The sequence below is a fragment of the Artemia franciscana genome, chromosome 16 (assembly GCF_032884065.1).
Source record: "Artemia franciscana chromosome 16, ASM3288406v1, whole genome shotgun sequence".
NCBI lineage: Eukaryota > Metazoa > Arthropoda > Branchiopoda > Anostraca > Artemiidae > Artemia > Artemia franciscana.
The window spans coordinates 31,601,187-31,627,013 of NC_088878.1; the positions used below are offsets into that span (position 1 = coordinate 31,601,187).

Here is a 25,827-nt window from a genome sequence, read left to right on the forward strand (position 1 = left end):
AAGTTGACAGGATCTTGAACCTGATTTTAATGTATACGTTCTACTGTATATATTAAATAAAAAAAAACAAGTTTTTTGAAAAGAAAGTAAGGAGCGACATTAAAACTTAAAACGAACAGAAATTACTCTGTATATGAAAGGGGCTTTTCCTCCTCGGCGCCCCGCTCTTTACGCTAAAGTTTTTATTGTTTTAAAAAGTAGAGTTGCGAGAAAGAATCAAACTTTAGCACAAGGAGAGGGGTGTCGAGGAGGAAAAGCCCCTTTCATATACGGAGTAATTTCTGTTCGTTTTAAGTTTTAATGTCGCTCCTTACTTTCTTTTCAAAAAACTTGTTTTTTTTTATTTAATTTCTGAAAGATTTTTAATTAATGCATGTCTGATTTTGGCTCTCCGTACATAAATTATTAAAATGAAATTTGCATATTAATTCTTTTTTTGGCTAAATGGGTTTCTCTTAGTTTTGATCAGACGATCTTGAGAAATAAGGGGTGGGGAAGGAGGCCTAGTTGCCCTCCAATTTTTCGGTTACTTAAAAAGGCAACTAGAACTTTTAATTTTTAACGAAGATTTTTATTAATAAAAAATATACGTAACTTAAGAATTAACTTATGTAACAAACTTTTATATTCTTATATTTTTGATTATATATATGAGGGGGTTTATCCCCTCGTTAATTCCTCGCTCTTCACACTAAATCTTAAGTGTTGTCCCAATTCTTTAAGAATGACCCCTGAATTAGAAAGGCCGTAGAATAAATAGTTGAAATTACTAAAAATAATTTAGCATAAAGAGCGAAGTATTTATCTCCTCCTAAATACCTTGCTCTTTATGCTAAAGTATTTTTAGAACCCCTCATATGTGTAATAATCTCTGTTCGTTTTAAGTTTTAATGCTTCTCCTTACTTTCAATTGAAAAAACTTTTTCATGTTTATATTTTCATTGTTTTTTTAATAGTAATGCTAGAAAATCCTTCACCCTTTTCATTGAATCTCTCTTCCCCCATGAAATATTCCTCCAAGGAAAGATCCTCCCATATAGTCCCCTCCCCTGAACCACACACCCAAACCAAAAAAAAATCCCCCTGAAAACGTCGGTACACTTCCCAATAACCATTACCGTATGTAAATATTGGTCAAAGTTTGTAACTTGCAGCCCCTCCCCTAGGGACTGTGGGGGGGTAAGTCATCCCCAGAGACATAGTTATTATGGTTTCCGACTATGCGGAACAAAACGGCTATCTCCAAATTTTGATCCGTTGACTTTGGGAAAAAATGAGCGTGGGAGGGGGCCTAGGTGCCCTCCAATTTTTTTGGTCACTTAAAAAGGGCACTAGAACTTTTCATTTCCGTTAGAATGAGCCCTCTTGCAACACTCTAGGACCACTTCGTCAACACGATGACCCCTGGAAAAAAAAAAAACAAATAAACACGCACCTGTGATTTGTCTTCTGGCAAAAAATACGAAATCCCACATTTTTGTAGATTGGACTTTAAAATTTTTTGTATAGGGTTCTCTGATACGCTGAATGCGATGATGTGATTTTCGCTAAGATCCTATGACTTTTAGGGGGTGTTTTCCCCTATTTTCCAAAATAAGGCAAATTTTCTCAAGCTCGTAACTTTTGATGACAAAGACTAAATTAGATGAAACTTATATATTTAAAATCAGCATAAAAATCCGATTCTTTTGATGTATCATTTAGCATCTAAATTCCGTTTTTTAGAGTTTCGTTTACTATTGAGCAGGGTCGCTCTTTACGGAGCGACCGGAGTTTCGTTACCACGAACTGTTTGAAAATACAAGGCTCATTTGAGTCTGCTTTGCAGAATATAAAATTGTTCTAGATGGATTATAGCATCTATGTTAAGCCAGTTTGACTAAGGGAGAGTGATTAAATCTAAAAATGAATTTTTAGATTTTAGAAAAAAAATAATAATTTATTTAATTGGCTCTTCCTTTTTTAGCCTTTTGTCTCATATCAAATTCTAATCTTGCAATCCAATTATCCCGTTTTTTTGTTTAACCTGATTTTAACATATAAGTTTTACGCAAGGCTGTATCCAAGATATTTTCTTCTGGGGGGGGGGTCAAAAAGATTTTTTTTGGGGGGGGGGCTTAAAAAACTTTAAAAAGTGCATCAAAATTTGTTCTATTCATTTTTGTATCGTTTTTACGAGTCGGTTTTTTACGAGTCCCCCCACCTGGATACTGCCTTGATTCTACGGCATATATAATATAAGAATCCGTATATGATCTACTTTATTGAATATAGAATTGTTCCAGATAGATTATAGAATCAAAATTTAGCCAATTTGACTAAGGGGGAGCGAATAAATTGAAAAACAGATTTTTATATTTAAGGAAAAATAATGTTTTAATATTGCTCTTTGAAAAATAATAATTTTTTGTCTCATATCAAAGTCTAATTTTGGAATTTAATCATCTTGCTTTCGTCATCTGATTTCAATATGCAAATTCTAAGGTGTATATCATATAAGAATACATATAGAATCTGCTTTATAGAATGATTTTATATAGATTATGGCATTTTCCTTCAGCCAGTTTGACTCAAGGAAATCAAGTAACTGTAAAAAAAAACTTTGTAATTTGGATAAAAGAAGATTAATTTTATTTATCGTTCCTCTTTGCTGATTTTAATTTTATTGTGTCTCATATAAGACTGTGATTTCAAAATTTAAATGTCTGATTTCGTATTGTAGCTGATTTTAATATGTAGATTTTATTGTATGTAGAACACCAGAATCCGTATACAACCTACTTCATAGAACATAAAAATTCATACATGAAAAGTCCACAGTAGCCTATCAAATTTTGTTTGTCATATTATCATATATATATATATATATATATATATATATATATATATATATATATATATATATATATATATATATATATATATATATATATATATATATATATATATATATATATATATATATATATATGTATAAGTAACAGTTCAAAATAGGGATGAAACCTTCTAATCGAGAGTGAACAGATATTAAATTTTTAACTGGATATTTCGTACACATATACACTGTTCATCATCAGCAGTTCTATCTGTTGATGATGAACACAGTATATGTGTTTGAAATCCAGGTAAAAATTTTACATCGGTTCACTGTCGATTAAAAGATTTCATCCCTATTTTGAACTGTTATACTTTCGTCATGGAAAGGCAGTGTGGTCTTCCAATATATATATATACTGTAATTTTTTAAATACTAACTGAATGTATCTGCAAATATGGGTGGGAATAGTGGGTAGGCTCAGCCAAGATTTCTTTTTTTATTCTCCTTGTATAAAATAGTGTACCGAATGCCGTAAAATACACTGTTTATGAATGCAATTCAGCTAATTTTAACGTATCGATTCTTCTGTAAAAGCCATTAGTATATGCAGGGGGAAGCCTATGGGACCCTCTGTCCCCCTTTTTTTCCTAAATTTTTCTCGGGTTTCAAGGCACTTCTTATTCGAATTATAAAATTAAAATTGTTTTACTTATTATTGCCCCTCCCCGAAGAAAAACTTCTACGAACGTGTCTGGTATATGCAATCTTTAGATTTAAAAAATATGAAAAAAGGAAGGAGTGAAAACTTTCGAGAGAAAAATCTAAACTGAATGTTTTACTTTAAACTATAGTCTAGAGTCTAGAGCCTCAGTTATCATGAATTTGGCCATGAGTTAAACCTTTACTCTCCAGCCAGAACTCCACAAACGCCGCAAAAACTTCTATGAATGATTTTTCCTGACACGTACAATGAGGTCTTTTGCGACTGTTTTCCGTTATTGATACTACAACTGGGTCGTCTAATATTTGTACACAACTAGTACCAATTGTGTAGTGTGTACGGTTTATATAGTGTATATATATATATATATATATATATATATATATATATATATATATATATATATATATATATATATATATATATTGTGTACGCTTGTATATATATATATATATATATATATATATATATATATATATATATATATATATATATATATATATATATATATATATATATATATATATATATATATATATATATATATGTAGAGTTTGTTAAAAACCGTACAAAAATAATCTGCCAAGAATATTTTTTTCTGAAAGTTTTCTGACTAAAATAAATGCAGTGTTGTTACCCCGTGTGATTTATCACTATTTCTAGTGATTTTTTATATTGTTTAAAAAATCACTAAATATTTCATATAAATCATTAGATTTTTGAAGAAAGTCACTAAACCAGCCAGACAATCACTAAAATCTAGTGATTTTTGTCACCGGGCGGCAACCCTGAATGAATGCATCTTTTTTCGAAACTATATTGACAAAAGGTTGAGAAAGAATTGTGGGGTTTCATAATTTTTATAAGCTGTTGTTATGGTACTTGGTATATATTAAGTGACATATAGCGATCGCAAATTTTGTCGGTCTGACTGTCTGTCCTGGTTTTGCTAGTTTAGGCACTTGCAGATAAGCTAGGCGATGATATTTGGCAGGCGTATCAGGGACCAGACCAGATTAAATTAGAAATAGTCATTTCCCGATTCGACCATCTGAGGGGGGGGGAGTGGGGGACGGTTAATTTGAAAAATAAGAAAAAATGAGGTATTTTTAACTTACGAACGGCTGATCAGATCTTAATGAAATTTGATATTTAGAAGGATGTCGTGTCTCAAAGCTCTTCTTTCAAATCCGACCGGATGTGGTGACACTGGGTGGAGTTGGAAGGGGAAACATGAAATCTTGGAAAATACTTAGAGTGGAGGGATCGACATGAAACTTGCTGGGAAAAATAAGCACGATTTCTAGATACGTGATTGACATAACCGGAACGGATCCGCTCTCTTTAGGGAATTGGGGGGAGGGTAAATTCTGAAAAATTAGAAAAAAAGAGGTATTTTTAACTTACGAACGGGTGATCAGGTCTTAATGAAATTTGATATTTAAGAGGATCTTGTGCTTGAGAGCTCTTATTTCAAATCCCGACCAGATCTGGTGACACTGGAGGGATTTGGAAAACGATTAGAGTGGAAAGATCGGGACGAAAATCGATGGGAAGAATAAGCACAAGTTCTAAATACGTGATTGACATAATTGGAACGGATCTGCTCTCTTCGGGGGGGGGGGATTTCCAGTGCTTTGGCGAGTTCGGTGCTTCTGGACGTGCTAAGACAATGAAATTGATACGCGTCTCAGGAACCTACACAAATTGACTTGATAACGGTCGTTTCCCCGATTCGACTATCTGGGGGGCTGGAGGGAGAGGAAAAATTAGAAAAAATGAGGTATTTTTAACTTACGAATGGGTGATCGGATTATAATTAAATTTGCTATTTAGAAAGACCTCGCGTCTCAGAGAAAGTTGGATATCACTGCAACAGGTACCAAAATTCTAGTGATGACTAGGGCTCATGGGAAACAAACAATAAAAATACTAAAAAAAAATAATGACAACACCTTTTTTTCATTGAAACAAGAATACCAGAAACTGGCAATTTGCTTTAATAAGCTTCATTTTATAGTAAGATATTACAGGAATTATAATATTGTATTTAGCTTTTTTTTTAACTCTACATAGCTTAATTTGGAGGAAAATGTTGTATCTTTGAATTAGAGCCTGAATAGAACTGAATATTTTTAGTAATGGTTTTACGGAAAGTTGATCTAAACATGCCTAATGGCTTGACGGTATCCTTCGCTTCCTTCAGTGTCTATATTTTCTAATATAGTTATATAATCTAATATAGTGTCTATATTAGATTGAATAAAAAAAAACAAGTTTTTTTAACGGAAAGTAAGGAGCGACATTAAAACTTAAAACGAACAGAAATTACATCGTATGTGAAAAGGGCTGCTTCCTCATCAACGCCCTGCTCTTTACGCTAAAGTTTGACTCTTTCTCTTAATTCTACTTTTTTTAAACAGTAAAAAACTTTAGCGTAAAGAGCGGGGCGTTGATGAGAAAGCATTTATATATTTAAAATCAGTATTAACATGCGATTCTTTTGATGTAGCTATTGGTATCAAAATTCCATTTTTTAGAGTTTTGGTTACTATTGAGCCGGGTCGCTCTTTACTACAGTTCGTTGCCACGAGCTGTCTAATACCTGTCATTATGCTCAATGAAACCCAGAAATCACAGCACCACGCCTTTCAGCTCAATGCGTATTATAATAGTGAAATAGTTCGCGTTCTTCGCTTCCATCAAAACACATACCTCTGTATGAATCCCTCTCACACCTAAGCGGCTTAAGCGCCATTTGTGTTTTGTTGAAAACGAAAATGTTTAATCTACAGGCATAATGATATCAATTCCTGAGAGTCTTAGTAATTTTCAGTTTTTCTAAACGTGCCCAATAGCTTGACTTGACTTCCTCTTTGAACGCCCGGGTTTTATAAATTAAAAATTTCACCCAATGAAGCTTATTGTTTTTTTGGGTAATGGTTTGACTCGTCATTTTAGCGTATACACACTTAAAAAACACCAGGCTTTTACGTTTCAACGGCATGTCTGGAGAAAAATCCTAATGGAAACGGGCAAGGGCTCAAGATCCTTCCAATAATTAATATTGATAAAAAAAAGTCTCTTTGTGTACTACAATCAATGTTTCTTCAATCAGCGAATTTTAAAGGGTTTTTCCGCATATCCTCAAAATAATATTTGGCTCCAAAGTCTCTTCGAAAATTGGCGTTAACAAGATTTTATTGTATGTATTTCTGGGTGAAGTTCATGTATTTACGACCTTAGATTTTCTTGGAGATACCGGTAGCCAATTGTCTTTTTGGAAAATTTGGGGAACACCCAAAAAATTTTGGTATAGCGAAAGCAATGACTGCACTAAACAAACTTATAAGCTTAGATAAAGATATGATTATATCATTCCTACGAAGAAGCAACAAATATATGATGCAAGTAGTCAACAAATCTAGCATTCAACATCAAATGCCTCTCCACGCCCACAAGCTGGGAATGCAAGGAGAAAAAAAGTAAAAAAAGGTAAAAAGGAGACAAAAGCGAAAAAAGGAGAAAAATAAAACATTAACACAATAAAAAGGAAAATACGGACCAACCGACAACTGCCTATTCGCAGAAAACCAAGCCAGTGTAAAGTGTCTTGCCCAATAAACAAGCCAATACATAATTCCAAATGAAATAAGATTGGCCTAATGAAAATAATTATCAATGCAAAAGTTACTAACACATATACCAAAAGCATTGATATACACTAAAAGAAATTAGGCAAATAATTTTTTTCGCTAAAATTTCCGCTAAAATTTTTATACTCAGTATCATTGGTTTACCTAATACGGAGTCACTTTTAGGTTTTCATGTTTGCCAATCCAACAGGCTTTGTAAATATTAAATAAAAAGAAAATAATGTGGGACTGGATGCCTTCACTGGTGTGATATCTTTCTTTAACCGTTCTTAACAATTATCTTAATAGAAAGCACCCAATGGGATTGCTAAACATTTGTTTTCTGTTTGCTTGTATAAAATCCAATTTCTTAGATGTGATCTTCTTAGGAAAGGCATTCATTCCAGGCCATTCGTAGTCACTTCGCTTTTCGAGAAAAGAGGTTAAAGAGGATATGGCGACGTTTATGAGAAACAAAGCTGATATATTGTCTGTTTTAAGTTATTAAAACTTAACACTAGCTTTTGAAAATGGTACATAGAAAACACTTGAGGACCAAATTAAAATTTGGAGAATAAATTATACTGCTAAGTTTCCTGGTAGAGTTTTCTTATTCTTTACTATTCGAAATGGAGAGTTTTGCCTCAGAATAAGTAATTCAGGAGTTATAACTAGTTTTTGTGATTTAATTTTCCTCTTAGTTATTTTATTAGTTAATCTGCCTTTTTTTCTCTTTTTTTTGTCAAGTTCTTCACAAGTTTGACTATAAATTTTTATTTTCAAAAGAAAAAAGTTTACTCTTAAGATCATTTTAAAAGAAAAAGAAAACCAGCTTTTGCAGGTTTAGACAAAGAATGTTAATTCCGCTATTCAATGTCAAAGCGAAAAAAATCAATAGTTTCATTCCATTCTTTTGTGTTAAATAAAATGGGCTTTAATTTCATTGGCTTGTTTCTGTGGCACGTCTTGTAAACTCACTTCTGTAGGGATGAATAACTCCGCTTGTTTATGCCTACATGCATCAATTAGCCTAAAGGCCAAGCCGGACTCCATTTTAAGCCATTAAAATGAATAAGGCAGCACCTGATTGGCTCTATTGTGTAAAGTTTTAAGCGTGAAAAAGAACAAAAAATCATGTCTTTTTGTCTTTTTTTAAGTGTCAGTATTGTATAAACCTACAGAACTGGTTTGTTTTTTCTTCTTTTTTTGAAAAAGAAATTGCCTCCTCGTAAAGCTCAATAAGCTTTTATTTGAATAGCCTATTTGTTTTTAAGCACCTTTGGGAAATCTTTCCTCTATGAATTTCTTATCCAAATGTAAAGCCCCTTCTCGAAAGGAGACAAGTAAAGTAAGGACCGTGCGTCACTTTCAAAACAAAATTACCGTTTTATTGTAAAAAATAAGAATAGACCTTCTGAAGTTGAAACATTTTTCGATACTTGGGCCAGATTTAGAACTTGATTGTCTTCATAAACTTCTTCCTTAATGGATTTCACGTTTCTATTGGTTTCAAGACAAAGTATTTTTCCTTTTCTTTACACTTAAGAATGGAGAGATCTCGTCGAAACTCAAGAATTTATGTTAGTTTCTTATCTGGCTTCTGTAAATCTTAATTCTGATATTAAGGAACTTTTAAGCTTAAAACCAAGTACCCCTTCCCCCGAATAAAACATTTCTAATGCCATCTAATAACTATCTACTTCACTGCAACGCAGTTTGTGCGTTTTCAGTTCAACTGCGCCGACACATTGCTTGCCATGCTGTTCGAAACGTGTTACTAAACGTTCATCGTTACTAAAGAAAGGTCGTCTTCTATTTTAGTCTTCTATTTTAGTTTTTGTTTGTTGTTTTATGTTATCCTGTGTACTGTTGTAGTAATACACTTGGGGAATAGAGTCATCAAAATCACCTCAAACCCTGCTTTTTAAAGACATGCTAATACCATCTAATAACTGTCTACTTCACTGCAACGCACTTTGTGCATTTTCAGGTCAACTGCACCGACACATTGCTTGCCATGCTTTTCGAAACGTGTTACTACTAAACGTTCATCGTTACTAAAGAAAGGGCGTCTTCTATTTTAGTTTGTTTTTGTTTTTTGTTTTTTTTTATCCTGTGGACTGTTACAGAAATGCACTTGGGGAATAGAGTCATCGAAATCACCTCAAACCCTGCTTTTTAAAGACATGCTAATACCATCTAGTAACTATCTACTTCACTGCAACGCACTTTGTGCATTTTCAGGTCAACTGCACCGACACATTGCTTGCCATGCTTTTCGAAACGTGTTACTACTAAACGTTCATAGTTACTAAAGAAAGGGCGTCTTCTATTTTAGTTTGTTTTTGTTTTTTGTTTTTTTACCCTGTGGACTGTTACAGAAATGCACTTGGGAAATAGAGTCGTCGAAATCACCTCATACCCTGCTTTTTAAAGACATGCTAATACCATCTAATAACTATATACTTCACTGCAACGCACTTTGTGCGTTTTCAGTTCAACTGCACTGACACATTGCATGCCATGCTGTCCGAAACGTTTTACTAAACGTTCATCGTTACTAAAGAAAGGGCGTCTTCTATTTTAGTTTTTGTTTGTTGTTTTCTGTTATCCTGTGGACTGTTACAGAAATACACTTGGGGAATAGAGTCATCGAAATCACCTCAAACCCTGCTTTTTAAAGACATGCTTATACCATCTAATAACTATATACTTCACTGCAACGCACTTTGTGCGTTTTCAGTTCAACTGCACCGACACATTGCTTGCCATGCTGTCCAAAACGTGTTACTAAACGTTCATCGTTACTAAAGAAAGGGCGTCTGATATTTTAGTTTTGTTTGTTGTTTTCTGTTATCCTGTGGACTGTTACAGAAATACACTTGGGGAATAGAGTCATCGAAATCACCTCAAACCCTGCTTTTTAAAGACATGCTAATACCATCTAATAACTATATACTTCACTGCAACGCACTTTGTGCGTTTTCAATTCAACTGCACCGAGACATTGCATGTCATGCTCTCCGAAACGTGTTACTAAACGTTCATCGTTACTAAAGAAAGGGCGTCTTCTATTTTAGTTTTTGTTTGTTGTTTTATGTTATCCTGTGGACTATTACAGAAATACACTTGGGGAATAGTCATCGAAATCACCTCAAACACTGCTTTTTAAAGACATTCTAATACCATCTAATAACTATATACTTCACTGCAACGCACTTTGTGCGTTTTCAGTTCAACTGCACCGAGACATTGCATGTCATGCTCTCCGAAACGTGTTACTAAACGTTCATCGTTACTAAAGAAAGGGCGTCTTCTATTTTAGTTTTTGTTTGTTGTTTTATGTTATCCTTTGGACTGTTACAGAAATACACTTGGGGAATAGAGTCATCGAAATCACCTCAAACACTGCTTTTTAAAGACATTCTAATACCATCTAATAACTATATACTTCACTGCAACGCACTTTGTGCGTTTTCAGTTCAACTGCACCGACACATTGCTTGCCATGCTGTCCAAAACGTGTTACTAAACGTTCATCGTTACTAAAGAAAGGGCGTCTGATATTTTAGTTTTGTTTGCTGTTTTCTGTTATCCTGTGGACTGTTACAGAAATACACTTGGGGAATAGAGTCATCGAAATCACCTCAAACCCTGCTTTTTAAAGACATTCTAATACCATCTAATAACTATATGCTTCACTGCAACGCACTTTGTGCGTTTTCAGTTCAACTGCACCGACACATTGCTTGTCATGCTGTTCAAACGTGTTACTAAACGTTCATCGTTACTAAAGAAAGGGTGTCTTCTATTTTAGTTTTTGTTTGTTGGTTTATATCATCCTGTGGACTATTACCTCTATTATTTCTTATTTCTACACCGACGATGGTTGAGCGATGGTCTGTCGTGCTACCATATTGAATCCAACCAGAACAGTAATATGTCGCTAAATTTGAATTCTTTCTGGTTACCGTTTTTTCTTCTACCATTTGACGAAGAAATGAACACTACATGGAAGCTCCGGCTATTTTCTTCATCGGATGATCAATAGAGGGTAACCAAACTGAGTATCTTTTACTGCTTTATTCAGTGGTTTTTGAATGGACCTCGCCGATTTGGCAAGTGAACAGCTCCTTTTTATATGTTACCGTGCATGTCCTAAATCTAGTTAATGTCGTTGTTCACCGGTGAGTGTCCGAAATTCCTTTTTCTCTGCTTGAATTCAATTAGCTTTCCGATTCAGCTTTTTCAGTCTTATGCTAGTTATAATGGTTAAAAGTTAAATTTAGGTTAGGTCAGGTTATGTTTGCTTAGGTTTTGTTAAATATGGTTGTATATTTCAGAAATGGGCTAAAACCTAGGTTAACCAAATCTAACCTAACCTGTCATCATACCTTGCATTAAATTGAAAAATCTGACTGGCAATGCTCACTAAATCTAAGGAGAAAAAAATGTATTTCAACCATACCCCAGTGAAAGTCAACATTCACGAATTTCGGATAGTCACGGTAACATATACGTAAAACGCTTATAAATGCATGTTATAGTCGCTGTTACGCCTAAGGATTGCATCTCATGTTTCCACACTTCTGAGATATTTGCCAAAAAATGTTTCCTGAGCTATTCTCAAAGGGGAAATAAACAGGAATTTATAGATTGTAAGGATCGAACTATGATTTCCATACATGCTGATGATGGCCGTATCCAAGATTTTGTTCGGGGGGGTGTCTCGGAGGGGTTTTACAAAAAGAACTTTACAAAACGCATCAAAAATGTGTTTTTACGCATTTTCATTACGTTTTTACAAGTTGGACAAACATTTGGAGGAGGGGTCAAATCCTCTAACCCCTCCCCTTAGTATGATCTTAATGCTGATCATTCCTTTGGGAACAGCCTAAACAAGCAGTATTTGGCAATTATCTCAGAACTGTGAAAATTTCAGATACGACCTTTAAGTATAAGAGCAACGTTAGAAGCCGAAGGTCTATCCACTTTCAAAATCATGTACCACCCAGTGATGCGTGCCTTTGGGAGCTCCAAGCGGGACTGGTGACACCATGAGATGTACACCAGATGGTTGAGAGTAGACGATTCCTTTGTATGAGCAATTGGAGTTATATATACATATTCTCCAAGCAGGTTTTGAAAATTGCAATTTTCGCCCTTGGTGGTAAAGACTCCCTATTTCCTGCTAGAGAACACTCGTGAATTATCACCTGCGATGATTTCTTAATGAAAAGGGAAACTTCTCATTTCCTCAAAGGCTTCAACAGAGCGCAATAAAAGTAATGGGTTCTTATATTGTTTCCACCAACTAAAGAATTCATAGAAAAGACTCGATTGAGTACTAAGTCTATTATATTTTATGTGAGTGTAGTTTATGTATTGCTAGGGAGGTCATAAGTATCTGTTAGTTAGGGAAGTGTATTAAATATATATAAGTACATGTGTATACGTATAAAACAATAAATGTTTGTCAAACAGTTTGTTAAATATATACAGAAATTTTTCGTGGGGGGGGTGGGTATTTCTACGGGGAGAATTTTCCGTAGGGAGAAAAGTTTCTCGGGGAATTTTACACGGGGTGGGGTTCTCGCAGTATCTGAAAAAATGGTAAGAATTAAATTTTAAAAGATGTTTTACCTAAAAGTAAAGATTGACATTAAAACTTAAAACGAATAGATATTATTCCTGATATGAGGGGGGCTTCCCCTTTCTTTCTGAAGGACTTAAATATTTTAGTTTTAAAAGTGATCAATGAAGAAGGTGCAGCCCCTTCATATAGAGAATAATGTTGACTCCTTTTAAGTTTTAATGCCTCTTTTTTATATAAAACTTTATTTTTAATTAGCAATTCTCTACATGTTGCAAAAACAATAAGACTAGAAATTCCATTCACGTTAGGTCCAGTTAACGATTTTTCGATACCACTTTATGAAGACAGGAACCAGATGGGGCATATTTTCGTCTCTTATTTGCTTATTACCATCGATTCCAAAAATGTATAGCCACATCAAGTTTAGTTGTGACATATTTTGACCTCCTATTTGCTTATTGCCACCAATTCCAAAAATATATAGCCACATCAAGTTCAGTTGCGAACCATTTTTGGCACCTATTGGCTTATTGTCACCAATTCCAAAATTGTATAGCCACATCAAGTTTAGTTGTGACACATTTTGGCCACCTATTTTCTTATTGACACCAGTTCCAAAAACATATAGCCACATCAGGTTCAGCTGTGACACATTTTGGCCACCTATTTGCTTATTCCCACCAATTTCAAAAACCTATAGCCACATCAAGTTCAGTTGTGACAAATTTTTTCCACCTGTTAGCTTATTGCCACCAATTCCGAAAATATATAGCATATCAAGTTCAGTTGTGATATTTTTCAGCCATCTGTGTGGTCTTTACCACCAATTCCAAAAATATATAAGCTTATCAAGTTCAGTTGTGACATTATTTGGCCACCTATATGCTTATTGCCACCAATTCCAAAAATATATAGCCACATTAAGTTCAGTTGCGACATATTTTGTCCACCTATTTGCTTTGTTCCTGTCCGTTGTGCAAACTCGTGGGGGGGGGGAGAAAATACTTCCCTTTCCTACCGTCTCGACCTGTATAGGTATATGATTCCAGCTATTTGTTTATTCCCCCCCCCCCTCCCAGCATACACTTGCTATATATGCAAAGCCTAAATGATGGAACTTGGTAAATGACAAGCAGCATAGTGAGCACTGTCGCAGTAATAAGTACAAATACTGTATAGTAACGTTCTCTTTTTCAATAGGTAAATGACGAGCAGTATACTGGCCACTAGGTAAATGACAAGTAGCATAGTGGGCACTGTCGCTGTGAATTATGCTAGCTAAAGATAGTAGTAAATAAATACAAATACTGTATAGTAACGTTCTCTTTTTCACTAGGTAAATGACAAGCAGCATAGTGGGTACTGTCGCTGTGAATTATGCTAGCTAAAGATAGTAGTAAATAAATACAAATACTGTATAGTAACGTTCTCTTTTTCACTAGGTAAATGACAAGCAGCATAGTGGGCACTGTCGCAGTAGTAAATAAATACAAATACTGTATAGTAACGTTCTCTTTTTCAATAGGTAAATGAGGGGCAGTATACTGGCCACTAGGTAAATGACAAGTAGCATAGTGGGCACTGTCGCTGTGAATTATGCTAGCTAAAGATAGTAGTGAATAAATACAAATACTGTATAGTAACGTTCTCTTTTTCAATAGGTAAATGACGAGCAGTATACTGGCCACTAGGTAAATGACAAGTAGCATAGTGGGCACTGTCGCTGTGAATTATGCTAGCTAAAGATAGTAGTAAATAAATACAAATACTGTATAGTAACGTTCTCTTTTTCACTAGGTAAATGACAAGCAGCATAGTGGGCACTGTCGCAGTAGTAAATAAATACAAATACTGTATAGTAACGTTCTCTTTTTCAATAGGTAAATGAGGGGCAGTATACTGGCCACTAGGTAAATGACAAGCAGCATAGTGGGCACTGTCGCTGTGAATTATGCTAGCTAAAGATAGTAGTAAATAAATACAAATACTGTATAGTAACGTTCTCTTTTTCAATAGGTAAATGACGAGCAGTATACTGGCCACTAGGTAAATGACAAGCAGCATAGTGGGCACTGTCGCTGTGAATTATGTTAGCTAAAGGTAGTAGTAAATAAATACAAATACTGTATAGTAACGTTCTCTTTTTCACTAGGTAAATGACAAGCAGCATAGTGGGCACTGTCGCAGTAGTAAATAAATACAAATACTGTATAGTAACGTTCTCTTTTTCAATAGGTAAATGAGGGGCAGTATACTGGCCACTAGGTAAATGACAAGCAGCATAGTGGGCACTGTCGCTGTGAATTATGTTAGCTAAAGGTAGTAGTAAATAAATACAAATACTGTATAGTAACGTTCTCTTTTTCAATAGGTAAATGACGAGCAGTATACTGGCCACTAGGTAAATGACAAGTAGCATAGTGGGCACTGTCGCTGTGAATTATGCTAGCTAAAGATAGTAGTAAATAAATACAAATACTGTATAGTAACGTTCTCTTTTTCACTAGGTAAATGACAAGCAGCATAGTGGGCACTGTCGCAGTAGTAAATAAATACAAATACTGTATAGTAACGTTCTCTTTTTCAATAGGTAAATGACGGGCAGTATACTGGCCACTAGGTAAATGACAAGCAGCATAGTGGGCACTGTCGCTGTGAATTATGCTAGCTAAAGATAGTAGTAAATAAATACAAATACTGTATAGTAACGTTCTCTTTTTCAATAGGTAAATGACGAGCAGTATACTGGCCACTAGGTAAATGACAAGCAGCATAGTGGGCACTGTCGCTGTGAATTATGCTAGCTAAAGATAGTAGTAAATAAATACAAATACTGTATAGTAACGTTCTCTTTTTCAATAGGTAAATGACGGGCAGTATACTGGCCACTAGGTAAATGACAAGCAGCATAGTGGGCACTGTCGCTGTGAATTATGTTAGCTAAAGGTAGTAGTGAATAAATACAGATACTGTATAGTAACGTTCTCTTTTTCACTAGGTAAATGACAAGCAGCATAGTGGGTACTGTCGCTGTGAATTATGTTAAGTAAAGGAAGTAATAAATAAATACAAATACTGTATAGTAATGTTCTCTTTTTCAGAAAAAAATTTTGCGATTTTTTTTTTAAAGATTCCCAAACTTGGCAGGTGTTTGAAGTTCTTGTTCAGGGTGGCAAAGATGTCCGCGTACCTCTTTAGCATAGTGTCCTATCTCGCTATTTTTGGCTAATGCGCCTGCACACTGTGAAGCACATGCGCACTTACAGCAAGTATAAGAAACTGTGCTATGGTCTATATCTTCGTAACCTTCTTAAACAAGTTTAGATCCAATTGCAATGTCTGAAAATAAAAGTTGAATATTTACTTCGTTTGAATATTTAAATTATAAGCAGCAAAGAGAAAATCAAGCTATTTCGGTTGACGACGTAAGATTACTTAGTGTATTTATGATTGGACCTGTTAAAATATCTGGCCCTTATAATCAAATTTAAAATGGATTAAAACTGAAGCGGTCTATTAATTGCCCTTTTTTACGGGGTGGTGAGAAATCTTACTGCTCGTGGAAAATCCGTCTTCTGTTGAAGCCAAGAGCGGGGAATATCTCTGTAAACAATTAAGTGCTATATTTAATTACTTTTCTGATCCCATTAAGAAGATTAGCTTTTCCCAATCCATTTCTCTTGTCTCCGATCTAATTTTGTAGGACAAGATTTAAGTTCCAATTTGAGGATCGACTTGGTCCATTCAATATTGTCAGACGATTAAATTTATGAGGAAAAAATTTTCCAAGAGGTGTAGTAATCTTTATCGTAGTTTCTTTGCATATCAGAACGGGTAGGCATTTGTCGTGAGTGGCGATGCATAAAACCCGAAAAAAAAAGGTTTCTTCGTTAGTTTCTTCGCTACTTTAGAAACAAATTTGGGCTATATATTTGCACATTAAGGGGGGGGGGGTAAAGTATAGCGGGTCTGCATGCAGAGTGTGGTAGGCACAATTATTTTGCATATTAGGAAGTAAGAATTGTTTTCTGACTTCAAACTGTCCAAATACTTCACCCCCCCCCCTTTACGTGCAAATATATAGCTCAAATTATTAGAGTCCATTCATTATTGTCAGATGATTAAATTTACGAGGAAAAAAAATTCCAAGAGGTGTGGTAATCTTTATCGTAGTTTCTTTGTATATCAGAATTGGTAGGACTGTTCTAAAACGTAACACAACCTTGTATAACAAAAAAAAACTATTCGGAGATCAAGTCTAGTTGGCAGTCCCTACGTTGGAAAAATTTGCTCTGTTAAACGCTTAACGTAGCTTAAAGTCTTGAGTTGTACCAGTGTGAAAAGTTCTACAGCGAAGTGAAAAAGCACCATTAAGGTAAAGTATCTGTTACTGGGCAGTAAAAAATATGATTTTTGACTATCAGTAAAAATATGTTAGTTCACAATATTGATCAGGTGGAAAGCTTCACTTACCTTGGTAGTATTATTAGTAAAGATGGTGGGAGCAGTTATGATGTTAAAAGTAGCATAGCCAAGGCTCAGGGTGTTTTTTCACAGCTAAAAAAAAGTTTGGAAGAATAGAAAGATAAGTCTGCAAAACAAGATTAGAACATTGGAAGCTACAGTGATGGCAGTGGTTAAATATGGCTCTGAAGCATGGGTGCTCCGAAAAGCGGATGAGGATTTGCTAGATGTTTTCCAGAGAAATCGCCTACGGATTGTTCTGGTACCCGACTGACTGACCGTATTTCAAACAGTAGGCTTTAAAAAAAGTGTGGTTCAATACTCTTTTCTAGGGATTCAATGACAGAAAGGTTGAGATGGCTAGGACACATTTTGCGGATGAAGGATTACAGATTGCCAAGGATTGTCCTTTTTGCCAATCGTCTGGGGCCAAACGGAAGGGGAGTCGTCCGCCGTTGGGGTGGGAGGATATAATAAAGAAATATTTATGGAAATAGGAACTTCCTTGGAGGGTGTAAAGTGGAAGGCTTTGAATAGGTTGGGATGGAGGAGAAGCGTGCGTAGCTGTGTTAGCCTAAGGCGGCTTGGTGCTGCGGTGAGCTGTTGTTAGTAGTAGTAGTAGTAGTATGCTAGTTTACAGTACTAGAATCTCAAAGCTCAAACACTGAAAAATATATAAATATTTTAAGTGCTATTGTTCAGTTTTTTTGCCCCAAAGTAGATATCATCAATGTGCCAGAATTCTGGACAACAGCCAGCTCACATTTCAGTGTTCCGTTTAATTATAGATAGAACGCGGTGTGTATGCAGCTCCTCTGTATATCGGAAAAATAGCATAAAATATATGCTTACATATGTAGAACTTCACATGACCTGATTGGTCAATGGTCCATTAATATCAATTCAAGAATACCCATCAATAGAATGACAGTGCTTTAGCATGGTTGCCAGGTGTGACACTTTGTGCTTTTTGACACTTATTGTATGATATAAGTAGATATCATAAATATGCCAGAATTCTGGACAACAGCCAGCTCACATTTCAGTGTTCTGTTTAATTATAGATAGAACGCGGTGTGTATGCAGCTCCTCTGTATATCGGAAAAATAGCATAAAATATATGCTTACATATGTAGAACTTCACATGACCTGATTGGTCAATGGTCCATTAATATCAATTCAAGAATACCCATCAATAGAATGACAGTGCTTTAGCATGGTTGCCAGGTGTGACACTTTGTGCTTTTTGACACTTATTGTATGATATAAGTAGATATCATAAATATGCCAGAATTCTGGACAACAGCCAGCTCACATTTCAGTGTTCTGTTTAATTATAGATAGAACGCGGTGTGTATGCAGCTCCTCTGTATATCGGAAAAATAGCATAAAATATATGCTTACGTATGTAGAACTTCACATGACCTGATTGGTCAATGGTCCATTGATATCAATTCAAGAATACCCATCAGTAGATTGACAGTGCTTTAGCATGGTTGCCAGATGTGACATTCTTTGTGCTTTTTGACACTTTGTGTATGATATAAGAAGATATCATAAATATGCCAGAATTCTGGACAACAGCCAGCTCACATTTCAGTGTTCTGTTTAATTATAGATTAGATAGCACACGGTGTGTATGCAGCTCCTCTGTATATTGGAAAAATAGCATAAAATATATGCTTACGTATGTAGAACTTCACATGACCTGATTGGTCAATGGTCCATTGATTTCAATTCAAGAATACCCATCAGTAGATTGACAGTGCTTTAGCATGGTTGCCAGATGTGACACTTTTTGTATGGGTGACTCTATGGCACTATTCTCTCAGAAACGGCAACTTTTCTTAAAAATGCTACCTTTTCTTTCAATTATATATGAAAGCGTATACGAAAAAATTTGTTTTGCAAATAGGTGGGGGGGGGGCTAAAAAGCGCAGAAATAGCATCGTCTCTAAAAATACGGATAAATTACGAAAATCTTTAGTTTTGGGTTCAGACGCCACCTGCCCCTGTTATTTAAGTTTCTTGCTGAAAGAAATATAATTTATTACTCATCGTTAGCTGTAGATATGTCTTTCGAGTGTGTTTATCTTAATGCTCAAGTTCCCTATTATTTTCTCTTGTATCAAGAAGACTTGGTTCATGACAAATTAGAACTGTGTGTTTTCCTGTAGCTGGGGGATGTATCATGAAATTATCCCCATTATTCTCCTTCATCTTGGAGAATTATTTCGAAACCAACAGGAAAACGTCCCTTGAATGTAAAGTAGCTGAATCTAATGGTAATTTTATTATTGCACCTTTCATTAACAAACTTTTGAAACATTATCATGGATACAAAAAGGACTCTGGGAATCCCCGCTGGACTGGGGGAATCCATGAACATTTCAGTGTAAATACGTTAAGATTTATTATGAGCTGAAAATGTACTTATAGGGTTTAGCCCTCCTTCCTTCAGCATTTTGGTAATGTCTTCTTTCCCTATGTACAGCAACCTTGAAAAAGTGACCCAGTTCTGACACAATACGATAATACTGTTACTAATACTGATAGTAGTTTCATGCCGCCTGAGGCTAACACAGCTGCGCATGCTCCTCCTGTATCCCAACGTGTTGTTATTATAATATTAATATACCTCTCTGACCCATTTGGGAACGACTTGCTTTTCACCTTGATGAATGTCCAAAACCATAGTCTTAGACAATCTGGCATCATTCATCTGTAAACCCTGGCCTTGCATTCTTATTTATGTATTATTATAATTATAATTATACCTCTAGAAAGTGACAAAGACCATGTTTGTATGCAACTTATTTCTGACATGCAGTCCGTCAAAAGACTACCTAAATCTGCCCTGAGACAATTCCTTTTTATGGTATTTATCAGATATTCCTGAGTGTTTAGAAGTAATCACTTTTCACAGCCACACTTGACCACTCTCGTGATCATGGCTCCCTATATTCTACTCTTAATTAGTAGACTTATTTTGCTATTTTCCCAAAATTATTATTACTAATAACCTAGTAAAGCTATCTACTTAATCGATTTTCTCGCTACCTAACACTGCATATTGGCCATCGTTTATTCCTCATCTAAGCGACTTAGTCTTCATAACATTAATTTTTAACTTATTCTTCCATAGTAGATTGCAGGAATAGCAATTGACTATGCGTCCTAGAGTCTTTTTAGACTCTAGTCCTGTCAGTCTAGAGTCTGAAAATACTCTAGACTGATAGGACTGCGAAATATTGAAGTAGACCTTGACCGTGTAATAAATAGATATGGTGGGACCAGAAAGAGGAAAATTGACTTTTTCTGATAAAATTGTGAATTCTGTAATTTAAGCAAAATATATCGAACTTTAAAAAGTGGAAAAACACGCTAGATTGTTCTGAAAAGTGAAATTTTGATTACTAAATTTTTGCAATTTTGTCAAAGTTGACACTGTTTATTAAAACACTAGCTTTAAAAAGAAATAGTGATTAGTCAATGCTTTATTATCTATACTTAAAGTCTTCGTTTTAAATGTCCTTGTATGTATTTATATCTCTTTGTTATATGTTTCTTTTTACACCTCTCAACGAACTAGTATTTAATGTTTAATCTTTTACGCATATACGATCGAGTCTTAATCCTCATTTCCCTCTCTTCATTACCATCATTATTACTAAGTGATGCCATATAGTTAGGCGCCATGCTAAATGGTTTGACATAAACAAATGGTCACAAAGAATCCATGATTCGAAAAGATAGTTCAAGACCTTTTTTTTTTTTTTTTTTTTTTTTTTTTTTTTTTTTTTTTTTTTTTTTTTGACAATGCAGAGCTTAAATCACTCGCTATAATCGTTAGAAGTACAAAGGCTAAAATTTATTCAGAAAATATTAGATATCATATGTTTTGTAGATGGTGAACAGATTTTTGTTTTTTTTTATAGTGGGGTGATTATATTACTTTCTATTTTGTATCAATATTTTACATCGTTTGAACTTCAAGTTCAAATTTCTTACTTGAGATAACAGTATAAGCAATTCTGGTTAAATCAGGTCCTATAATTAATAATTTAATAAAATAAATGTCTTAGAAGTGACTGAATAACCAGAAATAAGACACCCAATGTTTGGAATGACCCTGAAACTTGAGTTTCATATTTCGTCAAAAGGTAATAAAAACTCTAAGAGCACCTATTGGATGATGTCATATGGTAATTAAACCAGAATCTCAAGTTTGAAATCTCAAGTTAGAAATTTGGAATATCAAAAACTATTTTCTTACTAGGACTTACCTAGAATTTATTCGTAAATATGGTTTAAATTTTATTTTCTCGCAGGTGTCCCTGGGAATTTTTCGAGAAGGCAAACCTACCAAATGTCTTTTGAAGGGAAATTTTTTTTATAGTTAGGAAAACAGTCCTTTGATTACAACTAGTAAAAACATTTTTATTTCCAATAAAAAATCCGAGCTATTACTCCAAATCATATTGTCATGAATTGTCAAATGATTCCTTATTTGTATTGAGTCTTTATCCTTGCCTACCACTCCCCTCATTCAAGTCTGGGTTATTAAGGGGTTGATCATTTTCTGCTTGGTAATACTGCACCAAGGGTTTGATTTTAGTTAATGCAGGACCTGGAATTGGGTGGAGATTATGCATTAACGTCTTCAAATAATCAAACTGTAAAAAGAAGAAGAAAAACTCCACCCTCCATGTTTCATTATTGAGTGGTTCAGAGCTCGCTTACAAAGGGATAGGCTAGAACTTGAACCGTAATGTGTTCTATGATTTTGGAATAGTATTAATAGAAAATAGATTATTTACCAACCTTACAAAATTAACCAATAAATTGAGCTTGGTTTACAAGCAAACATGGTATCTACTAAACCGCAAGTCATGGACCCTATCCTTGTATTTTCATTGTTTATGTATCTTTTCTCCATCTCATGCATAGCACTTGTCACGTAGATTTACTTATCTGGTATACCATCCAAGGCTGGGAACTTCACTAAAGCTTTGCTATCAACTGAATCAAATGCCTATTCCTAATCTATAGAACCAAGGTACTAAGAGGTCCGATGATTTAGACCCTTCTCCAAAATTATTCTCATAAGTAGCACTTATTACATAGATGTACTTATCTGGTATACCATTAAAGACTAGGAACTTCACTAAAGCTTTGCTATCAACTGAAAATAACTGTTTCTAATCTTTAGAACTGAGGACTAAAGAAGTTCGAGGATTTAGATCCTTCTCCAAAATTATTCTTATACGTAGCACTTATCATATACATATACTTATCTGGTATACCATCCCAGGCAAGGAATCTCTAAAGCTTTGCTCTCAGCTAAATAAAATGCCTTTTCTTTGTTTATAGAACCAAGAACAACAGAGGTCCGACGATTCAGGCCCTTTTCCTAAGTTATTCTCATGCGTAGCACTTATCACGTAGATGTACTTAAATACCATCCAAGGCTAAGAACTTCACTAAAGCTTTGCTCTCAACTGAGTCAAATGCCTGTTCTTAGTCTATAGAACCGAAAACAACAGAGGTCCGACAATTACGACCCTTTACTTAAGTTATCCTCATGTGTAGCACTTATCACGTAGATGTACTTAAATACCATCCAAGGCTAGGAACTTCACTAAAGCTTTGCTATCAGCTCAATCAAATTCCTGTTCAAAATCTATAATACTGGGGACTAAAGAGGCCCGAGGATTCAGACTCTTCTCCAAAAATTATTCTCATACGTATCACTTATCACGTAAATGTATTTGGTATACCATACAGGGCTAGGAACTTCATTAAAGCTTTGCTATCAGCTGAATCAAAAGCCTGTTCATAAACTATAAAACTAGGGACTAAAGAGGTCCGATGCAGACCCCTTTCCAAAGTTATTTGGAATATCCCAAAATTCATTCTTTCCTTCATACTTTTCACTTTTCGTGTTATCCCTTTGGCTTTTCAATTTTCAATGTGGGGGAATTTTTCACTGGGGGAATCGGCCTACAACGTCCTTTTTGAATAGATCAAGAGACAGCGTAATTTCTAGTTGGGTTCTCACTGATCTTTTTTAAATTGAAAACAATTCTTAGTTGGAGAACGTATTCTTATTACTACAGAACAAACTATATTTTTATGAGATGGGGAGGCATTTTGTGAGGAATTACCCTCCCCTGGTTTACTTTTTGCAGCATTAAGATAAAAAACTCTCAAGACATTTTCTGAGGAAACAAAAACAAAAAAGAAGTCACTAAATACGTACTAACGTTAACTTTGTACCCGTACATAGCTTACACATCACCGCTCTCCCATCCCCAAAAAAAATAAAAAAAAATGATAATATGAAAAAAGATATAGGTCATTTAATGGTATATTTATAGTAACTGCAAAGTCAAATAATGTTAGTTATTTGTAGTTTCTTTCAGTCAAATGGGTTAATGTATTTATCCGAACTCAGATGCTATTCATCAAAGTAGGTTTCAAGATCAATAACTGAATTGAACGAATTTATTCCCTTTACAGAAGATTTACCGTCAAATATCTAGTTTATTTTCTTTGCTTTTTTTCGCGGTGGGACACTGTTTGAAAGTATGATTAAAATCAAAGATTAGATTTTTTCTTTTCTTTTTGCACGCTCAATTATCATCACTTTTGTTAAAGGGTTAAATAATTTTGTAAAGTTATCAAAAGTATTAGCTAAATTTGTTTGCAAGGAATCTGAATTGCAGGCATTCGCTATTAATTTTTAGGAATTACTCAGAGTCTGATTTAGATTAAGCAGATTTTAGATAACATTTTAGCTTCTTTCTGGCAACCACATGCTGTTTTTCCCCCTATTTTCAAGAAATGAATGTCCTGATTCTCATTTAATCCATACAAGTGTTCTCTTTTTTTCCATTTCTCTCTGCTTGATTGAACTAAATCTCGCTGTGACTTTCAAAGTATCAAAAAAGAAAGTCCCTCGAAATTGAACCTCTAACTTGAATGAATACGAGGGATTACTTCTGTGGTCATCTGAGCAAAAAAATGTAAGAGGTTCCTGGACAGTTAGCTATAAGATTCGACTGGGATGAACTAGACGCTGTCTTTTTTCTATAGTACCTAGGAATTAAAATAAAAAAAATCTTGCCCCGTGTCACCAGTCTGAAGTGTATCTATACCTGAAAACGTAGACCTTGTGTAATATTTTTCGTTTGGCTAACTCAAAATTTTGGAGATTTTAGTCAGTGTTGCCGCATAGAATCGTGGAAATAAATAAGAAAACTTTATGAGGAAAAACTATAAATAAGGAATTATGGAGCATAGTATAATTCCTAATTTTTTGCATTTTTTGTAATAATTGTGTTATAAGTGGTTGTGTGAGTCACTTGACCAATCCAAATTGGAGTTCATTTTAAGTGTCATGGGCATTTGAAATTTGTCGTTATAACTGCCATTGGCGTTTTTAATTTTATGCGTAGGTCATCTATATATCGTATCAGATTTCATTGTGTTGCGAGAGCAACACTTTGGATTTGTCGTTTTTTTTTTTTTTTTTTTTTTTTTTTTTATCTTGACATTTGGTATCTGACTGCTTAAATACTGACTGATGTATTCTAATTATTTAAGGTACATGCTATCTTAGTTAATATCTTTGGTGGTATCATGCGATGCGATGTTATTGCTCATGGTATTATCGCTGCTGCTCAAGAATTGAACTTGAAGATACCCATTGTGTGCCGCCTGCAGGTAAGGACTTTTATTATAGCAGTGCAACAATCTGACGTTTTCTTTTTTTAGGAAGAATGTAATAACGCATTAGATTAACAATTTTAGATTCGAATATGATTCGCCACTTGATTTCTCCGTTGGCAGCAATCGACATTGCAGGGTCAAAACCTCTCATGGTATTTGTATGGTTTATAGTCGCTTACACCACAGAATCGCTAAATAGTTATAATTTATAGTTTGTATTTCGGGCGGCCAGCCATCTCGTAGGTAGGGGGGGGGGTAGGAACATCAGCTCTACGGTGGGCTGTTCGAAACAAAAACAAACCCTTTCAAGAGTTTATGTTGCATCCATTAATATTATGAACGATCAATGACTTTATGGTTAATTTTAGGTAGTGATATGATAACTTTCAAAGAGGGCTGGAGCCTTCAATTAAATATTTAATATTTTGTAATTAATTTCAATTTAATTTAATTCTAAAATTTAATAAAATTTAATTAAACTTAATAAAATTTAATTAAAATATTTTTTGTTCGGACAAATACATTAACCCATTTGACCAAAAGAAATTACAATTAACTAACATTATTTGACTTTGCAGTTACTATAAATATACCTAAATAATGACGAAGACCACACTGCCTTTCCATAATACAACAACAAAAGAGAGAATAATGAGGACTTTTTTTCCCAAGACAGTGAACCAACAAAACCTATTTGAATATTTCGGCCCTATATCTAAGGGCCGTCTTCAGCAAAGAGAAAAATAAAAAACAATAAAACACTTACAATAAAAGTTCTCAGTTAAAAATCCATTTTTTATTTTAAAATAGCCTTGGCATCATTACTTCTTAACGAAAAGTTCAGCCAAGACTGTCTGAT

The 25,827-nt window shown here is 34.6% G+C and overlaps 1 protein-coding gene across 1 annotated transcript in view; it reads left to right on the plus strand.

The window, feature by feature from the left end:
- The window catches only part of LOC136037343 (succinate--CoA ligase [ADP-forming] subunit beta, mitochondrial-like), a gene marked incomplete in the record, with an annotated part of 168,344 nt that overhangs the window by 126,894 nt on the left and 15,623 nt on the right, over window positions 1-25,827 (plus strand). The window contains 1 exon segment of the mRNA XM_065720015.1: window positions 24,843-24,962. Coding sequence (XP_065576087.1) covers window positions 24,843-24,962 — 120 coding nt within the window.